Below are 11,689 nucleotides of genomic sequence, written 5' to 3' on the forward strand. Positions count from 1 at the left end.
CTGAGGGGCAGAGAACCTGGAGGAGAAACGAGAATCAATCGAAAAGATACAGTACGAATCAAACACAATTTAGCTATACAATTGCAATGATCATTCCTACATTAAGTATGATATCAAAGAAGTGCTGTAAGGTTGCAACCTTTAAAAAATGTAATCGTATGAAATTAAATCTGAAACGCAGATTTCTTACCCAACCTCAAGTTACACAAAGATAAAAGTATATTTGGTAATGAATAATCTTGTATACATAGTCTTAGTATATTACCCCCTGCAACATAAATATAAGCCTTATTCTAACATCTCACACCATTGACAGAGTGAGAAACTGAGAAGTTCTTCAGTAGGTTTCTCTTTGTCTAGATTACCCCGTCTGACACACCATCCTACAACTGAGGCTAGACAAATAACACTACCACCTTTTATTAGGTACAGGGTTGTATCTCAAACACTGGGGTTGTATATCTAACTCCTGTCTCAGCACTGCGGGGCAAACCGTTTCCAAGCAACAGGCTCTAAATTTGGCTCATCTTTGTAATTCACCCAAATATGGTAAGAGGAAGACATACAACTGATTCATTTAGAAATGCTTTATAAATAATTATACATTTTAAAATGTATTTGAATTGTAAAGCTTGACAATGCTTGCAAACGTTAATAAAGCTAAAAAATAATAAAATACTTATTTATAGTATTTCAACTATTTATGAGTAGTTGGTAACACCTAATCATCACCAAAGTGCATCTTCTTTTACATTTGTCTTAATAAAAATGTATCCTGCAAAATAACTTTACTTCCCATATATTGTAGTCAACAGTGAACAGGAGAGGGGGCATCTCAAAGTAAATACTGACATTGCTGCAAAATAAAACGTAAATAAAAGGTGTTGTTTTTTTAACGTTATTTTGATAGATTACAATATTAATGGTAGACTATATGAATGGAATGCAATCATTTTTATGTCATATTGAAAGCAATACGTGATTGACTGTCAGAAATAAAGTTTTAAGGAGGAACATTTTGTTTATATTTCTAATACTCGTTTCGATGTGTCACTATGGGATTTGCTCGGGGGCTGATCACTGGCTCGAAGTATCCAATCACAGCATCTGTTGGAGACAACAGGTTGAGTGGCAATTGAGGTGAGCCCCTCTCCTTCCTATAAGGAGCCACTCACGCGGTCATTCACGCGGTCATCCTCACTATAAGGAGCCACTTGCGGAAGAGACTACGCTCACTGAAGCTCTCCTTAGCAAGACTAAATTCCCTGTCTTCGTACCGAACTGTTCTCAGGAGAACCGTGAGGTTAACGCCGCCGAACATAGGACCTCAGCTCCTGTTGGTAGTGTTGAGGACTGACCGAAAGGAAAGTTTTGTTTCAAGTAGAATTCATTTTCTACTACTTCAGTCTCTGGTTATAGCTAGAGTCACACGGCTAGCTACCAAGACTCTTTTAGCCTAGGTTAGCCCACACCGCAAGGCTTTAGCTAAATTGGCTAGCTAGCTGCAAAGCTAGCTAACCACACTAACAAAGGGCTAGCTCACGCCACAAAGCTCTTCAGCTAACCTGGCTAGCTAGCTGGAAAGCAAGCTAACCACACCAGCATTACTAGAAGGATTACTTTATACTATTCCAGGTATTCCTTAAAGAGGTAGGGTTTCAAGTGTCTCCGGAAGGTGGTCAGTGACTCCGCTGTCCTGGCGTCGTGGGGTAGCTTGTTCCACCATTGGGGTGCCAGAGCAGCAAATAGCTTTGACTGGGCTGAGCAGGAACTGTGCTACCATAGAGGTAGGGGAGCTAGCAGGCCAGAGGTGGATGAACGTAGTGCCCTCGTTTGGGTGTAGGGTCTGATCAGAACCTGAAGGTAAGGAGGTGCCGTTCCCCTCACAGCTCCGTAGGCAAGCACCATGGTCTTGTAGTAGATGCGAGCCTCAACTGGAAGCCAGTGGAGTGTGCGGAGGAGCGGGGTGACATGAGAGATCTTGGGAAGGTCGAATACCAGACGGGCTGCAGCGTTCTGGATAAGTTGTAGGGGTTTAATGGCACAGGCAGGGAGCCCAGCCAACAGCGAGTTGCAGTAATCCAGACGGGAGATGACAAGTGCCTGGATTAGGACCTGTGCCGCTTTCTGTGTAAGGTAGGGTCGTACTCTGCGAATGTTGTAGAGCATGAACCTGCAGGATCGGGTCACCGCTTTGATGTTAGCGGAGAACGCCAAGGTTCTTTGCACTCTGGGAGGAGGACACAATGGAGTTGTCAACCGTGATGGCGAGATTATGGAGCGGGCAGTCCTTCCCCGGGAGGAAGAGCAGCTCCGTCTTGCCGAGGTTCAGCTTGAGGTGGTGATCCGACATCCACACTGATATGTCTGCCAGACATGCAGAGATGCGATTCGCCACCTGGTTATCAGAAGGGGGAAAGGAGAAAATGTATTCTGTGTCATCTGCGTAGCAATGATAGGAGAGACCATGTGAGGATATGACAGAGCCGAGTGACTTGGTGTATAGAGAGAATAGGAGAGGGCCTAGAACTGAGCCCTGGGGGACACCAGTGGTGAGAGCGCGTGGTGCGGAGACAGATTCTCGCCACGCCACCTGGTAGGAGCGACCTGACAGGTAGGACGCAATCCAAGAGTGAGCAGCGCCGGAGATGCCCAACTCGGAGAGGGTGGAGAGGAGGATTTGATGCTTCACAGTATCAAAGGCAGCGGATAGGTCTAGAAGGATAAGAGCAGAGGAGAGAGAGTTAGCTTTAGCAGTGCGGAGAGCCTCCGTGACACAGAGAAGAGCAGTCTCAGTTGAATGACCAGTCTTGAAACCTGACTGGTTTGGATCTAGAAGGTAATTCTGAGAGAGATAGCAGGAGAGTTGGCTAGAGACGGCACGCTCAAGAGTTTTGGAGAGAAAAGAAAGAAGGGATACTGGTCTGTAGTTGTTGACATCGGAGGGAACGAGTGTCGGTTTTTTGAGGAGGGGTGCAACTCTCGCTCTCTTGAAGACGGAAGGGACATGGCCAGCGGTCAAGGATGAGTTGATGAGCGAGGTGAGGTAAGGGAGAAGGTCTCCGGAAATGGTCTGGAGAAGAGAGGAGGGGATAGGGTCAAGCGGGCAGGTTGTTGGGCGGCCGGACGTCACAAGTCGCAAGATTTCATCTGGAGAGAGAGGGGAGAAAGAAGTCAATGTGAGCAGGACCAGCGGTGTCATTTGACTTAATAAATGAGGATCGGATGTCGTCAACCTTCTTTTCAAAATGGTTGATGAAGTCAACCACAAAGAGGGAGGAGGGAGGGGGAGGAGGAGGAGGATTCAGCAGGGAGGAGAAGGTGGCAAAGAGCTTCTAAGGGTTAGAGGCAGAGGCTTGAAATTTTGTGGTAGAAAGTGGCTTTAGCAGCGGAAACAGAGGAAGATAATGTAGAGAGGAAGGACTGAAAAGATGACAGGTCCGCAGGGAGTCTAGTTTACCTCCATTTCCGCTCGGCTGCCCGGAGCCCTCTTCTGTGAGCTCGCAATGAGTCGTCAAGCCACGGAGCAGGAGGGGAGGACCGAGCCGGCCGGGAGGATAGGGGACATAGAGAGTCAAAAGATGCAGAAAGGGAGGAGAGGATGGTTGAGGAGGCAGAATCAGGAGATCGGAGGGAGAAGGATTTAGCAGAGGGAAGAGATGATAGAATGGAAGAGGAGAGAGTAGTGGGAGAGAGAGAGCAAAGGTTGCGACGGCACATTACCATCTGAGTAGGGGCAGAGTGAGTAGTGTTGGAGGAGAGCGAGAGAGAAAAGGATACAAAGTAGTGGTCGGAGACTTGGAGGGGAGTTGCAGTGAGATTAGTAGAAGAACAGCATCTAGTAAAGATGAGGTCAAGCGTATTGCCTGCCTTGTGAGTAGGGGGGGACGGTGAGAGGGTGAGGTCAAAAGAGGAAAGGAGTGGAAAGAAGGAGGCAGAGAGAAATTGAGTCAAAGGCAGACATAGGGAGGTTAAAGTCACCCAGAACTGTGAGGGGTGAGCCATCTTCAGGAATGGAAATTATCAAGGCGTCAAGCTCATTGATGAACTCTCCAAGGGATCCTGGAGGGCGATAAATGACAAGGATGTTAAGCTTGAATGGGCTAGTGACTGTGACAGCATGGAATTCAAATGAGGAGATAGACAGATGGGTCAGGGGAAAAATAGAGAATGTCCACTTGGGAGAGATGAGGATTCCTGTGCCACCGCCGCGCTGACCAGATGCTCTCGGGGTATGCGAGAACACATGGTCAGATGAGGAAAGAGCAGTAGGAGTAGCAGTGTTTTCTGTGGTAATCCATGTTTCCATCAGCGCCAAGAAGTCCAGGGACTGGAGGGTAGAATAGGCTGAGATGAACTCTGCCTTGTTGGCCGCAGAACGGCAGTTCAAGAGGCTGCCAGAGACCTGGAACTCCACGTGGGCCGTGTGCAGACGGACCACCAGATTAGAGTGGCAACAGCCACGTGGTGTGAAGCGTTTGTATGGCCTGACAGGCTGTGTGAAGGCAAAGCTTCTGAAAGGCTGGCATATAGGACCAGCACGGGAGAGATGAACAGAGTCAGCTGCTGTCTGTGTGTGTTGCTCTTTTTCTCAGAGTTGTAAAAGCAAGCAGATCAGAAACTGGCTACTCTTTAGTTGACTGATCTAGCTGGCAAGGTAAATGCTGTTTGACAGGAGGGGAAAGTATTTATTCCCAGTTCTGAGCTAGTAGTGTAACTGACATGTTTTGTTAGCTAATGCTTCATCCCCTCTCGACTGAAGTGAATTAACTACTAGCAGCTAGTTAGCTAGCTAGTAGCTACCACAGCCAGTTCAGCTCTAGCTAGCCTCTATTTTTGCCTCAATCGCACTAGACCAGAATCAAACGATGAAACTAGCGGCCAAACGATTGAAAACCAATATTCTGACATTATTTAATGCAATGTGAGTTTTTATGAGTCAGCATAGCAATGTAACATTATTGATCTGTCAGTTTCCCTAGCTAATTCCCTACTTTTTACACTGACACGGTATAAACAGCTCTACAGGCTTCACTGTCATGGTGCACAGTCAGTACACAACACTATGCTCATCATGTCTTAGCAGGATCAGATGATGACAGGCGTCCCTGCAGCGTCAGACAGCCAAGGAAGACCAGTCTATGGAGCTCAGGTGAATTTTGCAGTATATAGTTGAAGTAGGAAGTTTACATACACTTAGCCAAATAGATTTTAACTCAGTTTTTTCACAATTCCTGACATTTAATCCTAGTAAAACTTCCCTGTCTTAGGTCAGTTAGGATCACCACTTTATTTTAAGAATGTGAAATGTCAGAATAATAGTAGAGCGAATGATTTATTTCAGCTTTTATTTCTTTCATCACATTCCCAGTGGGTCAGAAGTTTGCATACACTCAATTAGTATTTGGTAGCATTGCCTTTAAGTTGTTTAACTTGGGTCAAACGTTTTGGGTAGCCTTCCAGAAGCTTCCCACAATAAATTGGGTGAATTTTGGCCCATTCTTCCTGACAGAGCTGGTGTAACTGAGTCAGGTTCGTTGGCCTCCTTGCTCGCACACACTTTTTCAGTTCTGCCCACAAATGTTCTATAGGATTGAGGTCAGGGCTTTGTGATGGCCACTCCAATACCTTGACTTTGTTGTCCTTAAGGCATTTTGCCACAACTTTGGAAGTATGCTTGGAGTCATTGTCCATTTAGAAGACCCATTTGCGACCAAGCTTTAACTTCCTGACTGATGTCTTGAGATGTTGCTTCAATATATCCACATAATTATGCTTCCTCGTGATGCCATCTATTTTGTGAAGTGCACCAGTCCCTCCTGCAGCAAAGCACCCCCACAGCATGATGCTGCCACCCCTGTGCATCACGGTTGGGATGGTGTTCTTCGGCTTGCAAGCCACCCCCTTTTTCCATCCATAGAACATACTATATACCAGTGAAACTGAATATCATGCACTCAGAAATGTAATTATTCTGCTGGTGGTGTAAAACACAAAACGGGACATATTTGCATATGTTATGGTCTTGTGAAGGCTGGCTGAATTCTGGCAAAGAGTATGTTCTTTTATCTCAGCATGTCTACAGATTCTCTCTTCTCCCTGTTTTTGTTTGCTTGAAAATGTTGATACTGGAGACTGTTATCAGAAGAAGCTGTGTAACCTAACATGTATAGCGGCTGAGAAATGCATTGCCATTAATTGGAAATTTGGTGGCAGAAATGTCAAGTTATGTATCACGAGATTTGATTTATTACAAGATTAAGGGTATACTGTGCAACTTTCATAAGGTCTGGATGCTTTATTTGGAATATTGTACGACTAAAGGAGTCTGTATTGAAAACATGCCCACGTCAGGGAAGATACTGTACCTATTTAGGCAATCCTTAGCTGCTGGGCTGCTCAGTCCTGGCAATTGGGGTCTGCCGTACTGTTGGTTGTCACTCTGGCCTTGGCTTAACACACCTGGAACCAATAATGAATGATTCACTATGATCCTAAAGCTGAGTGGGGTGTGTTGGGTTGGGGGTGCTGCAGGGCCGTGGACCCCTAGGGGTAGGTGTCACGATCGTCGTAGAGAGTAGACCAATGCGCAGCGTTAGTTGCGAACATACTTAACTTTATTATCTTTAGTGATAATATAACAACAAAACAATAAACAAAACGTGCAGTCCTACGGTTAACACAGAAACCACCAAACGGAAACAAGATCCCACAAACACTAAGGGAAACAATAAATATGGCTACCAATCAGAGACAACCAGCAACAGCTGACACTCGTTGCCTCTGATTGGGAGCCACTCTGGCCAACATAGAAAAGCAACAACTAGAACTCCCACACAGAACATAAACACATGGAATCTACACACCCTGGCTCAACATATAGAGTCCCCAGAGCCAGGGTGTGACAGTAGGACGGGGTGACCCAGCTATATTGTGTGCAAGTAAAAAGAGCTCTACGGTACTATTAGGCCTATGATATGAAATATATAGAGGATGTACTGTTTCTGTGTGTCAATGTGTAGATGTACCGTATGTGTGTTCTTATTAAACTTTTGTTTTCCAAACCTTTCCCTTGAAACAAAAAAAAAAGATGGGAAGGAAGTTGTGTTGGGGAGAGATTTGAGTTATTGACTATACTGGTGGGGGTCGGGCGTGCAGGCGGCTAGGGTTGGCTGAAATGTGATATAAAGAAGGGGGTAAGTCTGTACTTTATTTGTTAGACTATTGGTTAAAGGTGCAACACAATGTTGATTATTGAAATATCATTGATCTAGTTCAGTCTTATCAATCACTTAAACATATTTAATAATGATCTCTTACCTAGCTTGATGACTGTGGTCATGTTTTCTTACTTTTTGTTGTTCTAAATAGAGATGGCTAGAAGGGCCATCTTTTTTTGTATTAGATTGTGTATAAATGCAAGAAATGAGCTTTAAATGCCCCAAAAAATGGGAGGACCCCAGACCCCCCGCCAAGTTACGTCCCCCCCACTTCTAAAACCAAAGTTGCGCCCCTGCTTCTCTCATTGATTGAGACAGGTGTCTGTCATCATAACATGCAGCACTTTGTCCTATGACAAATCAATTGTACGTTTCGGTGTTCCTCAAGGTTCCGTTTTAGGACCACTATTGTTTTCAATATATATTTTACCTCTTGGTGATATCATTCGGAAACACAATGTCAATTTTCACTGCTATGAGGATGACACACAGCTGTACATTTAGATGAAACACGGTGAAGCCCCAAAATTGCCTATTCTGGAAGCCTGTGTTTCAGACATAAGGAAGTGGACGGCGGACAATTCTTTACTTTTAAACTCGGACAAAACAGAGATGCTAGTTCTAGGTCCCAAGAAACAAAGCGATCTGATGTTTGATCTGACAATTAATGTTGATGGTTGTACAGTCATCTCAAATAAAACTGTGAAGGACCTCGGCGTTACTCTGGACCGTGATTTCTCTTTTGACGAACATATCAAGAATATTTAAAGGGCAGCTTTTTTCCATCTTCATTACATTGCAAAAATCTGAATCTTTTTGTCCAAAAATGATGCAGAAAAGCAAATCCATGCTTTTGTCACTTCTAGATAAGACTACTGCAATGCACTACTCTCTGGCTACCCGGATAAAGCACTAAATAAACTTCAGTTAGTTCCAAAATACCTTGACTAGAACCCCAAAATTTGATCATATTACTCCAGTGCTAGCCTCTCTACACTGGCTTCCTGTTAAGTATAGGGCTGATTTCAAGGTTTTAATGCTAACCTACAAAGCATTACATGGACTTGCTCCTACCTAGCTCTCCGATTTGGTCCTGTCGTACATACCTACACGTACGCTACGGTCACAAGACACAGGCCTCCTTATTGTCCCTAGAATTTTAAGCAAACAGCTGGAGGCAGGGCTTTCTCCTATAGAACTTCATTTTTATGGAATGGTCTGCCTATCCATGTGAGAGACGCAGACTCGGTCTCATCCTTTAAGTCTTTACTGAAGACATAGAGGGGTTAATGACATACTTTTATTTTTTATTTATTTTTATTAACAATGGCCACTTAATAATTTGAAAATATTTCATGGTATATACTTTTGTTGATGTTTTATCACCATAGTGAAGCCCCTCTGAAATGGCCCCTTTAGCTAAATAACTTGCAACCCTGCATAGTACAATACATTAAAAAGTGAACAGCAGATGTGGCAGCTCAGTGTGTATACTGACATTGCCATGAGATCAATAACTAATACTGTTTTTACAAAAATGTTTATTTTAGTAAAAAATATAAATTAAATATTATAATTCTTATATTATGTGCAATGATCTCTATATTGACAGTAATAAATAATATAATATTAATTGGTTGCACCACCATCACTCGGTTGTGTCACACCATTGTTATGAGCGTTCTAAAGACATTTCAGCCATAGTGGCTCCTGGAAGTCAAATCAAATCAAATTTCAAATCAAATCACATTTTATTTGTCACATACACGTGTTTAGCAGATGTTATAGCGGGTGTAGCGAAATGCTTATGCTTCTAGCTCCGACAGTGCAGTAATATCTAACAATTACACAACATATACCCAATACACACAAAAAATTAAGAAATGGGATTTAAGAATATATACATATATGGACAAGCAATGACAGCAATGACAGAGCGGCATGGACTAAGATACAAAAGAATATTATAGAATAGAACGCAGTATATACAGTGATTTCAATAGGCAGCAGCAGCCTCTAATGTGTTAGTGATTGCTATTTAACAGTCTGATGGCCTTGAGATAGAAGCTGTTTTTCATTCTCTCGGTCCCAGCTTTGATGCACCTGTACTGATGATAGCGGGGTGAACAGGCAGTGGCTCGGGTGGTTGATGTCCTTGATGATCTTTTTGGCATTCCTGTGACATCGGATGTTGTATGTGTCTTGGAGGGCATTTTAGTCATTTAGCAGACATGAGGTTGAAGAGGCTCTGTTGCAGAGTATGTTACAGGCCTTGATGTCTCTCTGGAAAGAAATCCTTGCCCGTAGTTCGTCGACTTTGTTAACCAAAGATTGAAGATTAGCAAGTAGAATACTTGGAAGCGGTGGGTGGTGTGCGCGCCTCCTAAGTCGGACCAGCAGGCCGCTCCGAGTGCCTCTCCTCCGCTGGCGATGTTTTGGGTCAGCAGCTGGAATCAGTTCAGTTGCCCTGGGGAGAGCAAACAAAGGATCTACTTCGGGAAAGTCATATTCCTGGTCGTAATTCGAGGCCGCCATCTTCGTTGGTGCCAGGAACAACCTACCGAGTGGTGCCCAGTCATTCTTAACAGGGCTAATGATTGGTTAGTCTAAATTACACTATAGTGGCTTGGAAATAGGATAATTAGTAGGAAACAACTTTGTCATCATTATGATGTCGTCAGATTTACTGCAGTATATCTGACAGATGACAATGTTGCCATTATCTAGCATAGTTAGTCAAAAATACCTAGCAATGCTAATGTTAGCTAGATAAAATCCGGTGCTTTCCCCTCAATCTTAGCTAGTTAGCTAATATTATACTACATCTAAAGTCAATCTGACGACATCACCTTGATGACAAAAGGTTTTCCCACAAATGATTTGCCTCCTTTAGAAATGTCATCGTTTTTCCAAGCCACTATAATGCACTTTTGGAGCCAATTAGGGTTGCAAAATTCCGGTAGCTTTCCCAAAATTCCCTGGTTTTCCAGAAATCTGCTTTAGAAGATTCCAGAAATCAGGATGGCATAAACTGAAATCCCAGATTTCTGGAAAGCCAGGACATTTTTGGGGAAATACTTGGAATTTTGCAACCCTAGTGCCAATTGAGAATGTACTGTATTGAGTAGAATGTTCAGTCGGGAGTCAGTCTTCAAAAGATCATTCAAAACAATATTGTGATGAAACGTGTACTATAACCCATGGATAGAATAATATAATATACTTTTTTACATTTGTTAACATAGTCCTAGTTCACAAACTGCATTTCAATAGGGGAAAACATAACCTGTACACAAAAGTTATCTTACAATTAAAGAAAAACTGTCTTAGACTTGATCATTTGCACCAATAATGTCCGGATGTCTTTGGACTGTAGCCCATAGATAATGGGGTTGAGGCAAGGTGGAACCAAGTGAAACATAATGGATGCCACTTTCCTTTGGTTTGACCACTGTGGGTAACGATGAAGAAAGACAATGACGAAACCGGTCATCAGCATAATGAGGTATACAGCCATGTGTGTAGAGCAGGTCTGCAGGGCCTTGCTGTTTAGTGACTTGCTTTTACTTCTCACACACACAATGGCGATGTTAATGTATGTCAGAGCCACACTCCCCATGGAGGCAATTAAGACTACAGCGGTGAAAAAGAGACCATAGATTTGGTTGATGAGCAAGTCGTCACAGGAGAGCTTGAATAATGATGGGTTGTCGCAGAAAGGGTTGATGACTTGTGACCTGCAGCGTGATAAGCGGATTGAGAGGCTTATAAGCCCCCCCACAAAGACAAACGACACTCCCCAGGCAGACACACACAGCTTCACAAGCATTTTGTTGTTCATGATGGTGGCGTATCGTAGAGGGTTGCATATGGCCATATACCTGTCAAAGGCCATAATCATTAGTATTGTATGTGTATTCGTACTAAAAAGGTGACCACAGAACGCTTGCGTGGCACATTCAATGTAGGTCATATATCTGTCTGCACTTGCTTTTAAAATGTCACTCAGCACTCGAGGTATGATGGTTGTGATATTGAGAGCATCATTGAGATGCATGTTGCAGAGGAGGATGTACATGGGCTTATGCAGGCTCCTCTCCATGGAGATCAGCACTGTAAGGCTGATATTGGCCACCATAGTAAAGATGTATATGATGAGGATGAAAATGAAAACAGGGTAGGAGGACTGGTGGGTGACCTTCAACCCCTCCAGCTGGAGAAAGTGCTCGTTGTATGTATGGTTCTCCATCTGAGGGGCAGAGAACCTGGAGGAGAAACGAGAATCAATCGAAAAGATACAGTACGAATCAAACACAATTTAGCTATACAATTGCAATGATCATTCCTACATTAAGTATGATATCAAAGAAGTGCTGTAAGGTTGCAACCTTTAAAAAATGTAATCATATGAAATTAAATCTGAAACGCAGATTTCTTACCCAACCTCAAGTTAGACAAAGATAAAAGTA

At 43.4% G+C, this 11,689-nt stretch overlaps 1 protein-coding gene across 1 annotated transcript; it reads right to left on the reverse strand.

The window, feature by feature from the left end:
* Positions 1-10,530: 10,530 nt before the first annotated feature.
* LOC311136297 (olfactory receptor 4E1-like) lies at positions 10,531-11,469 on the reverse strand (the record flags this gene model as incomplete). Its single annotated transcript, XM_084170425.1, has 1 exon — positions 10,531-11,469. One exon carries the CDS (start codon positions 11,467-11,469, stop codon positions 10,531-10,533), a length of 939 nt encoding a protein of 312 aa, XP_084026551.1.
* Between the last annotated feature and the right edge of the window lie 220 nt (positions 11,470-11,689).

Source organism: Coregonus lavaretus (assembly GCF_964263955.1).
Source record: "Coregonus lavaretus genome assembly, chromosome: 10".
NCBI classification, from domain to species: domain Eukaryota; kingdom Metazoa; phylum Chordata; class Actinopteri; order Salmoniformes; family Salmonidae; genus Coregonus; species Coregonus lavaretus.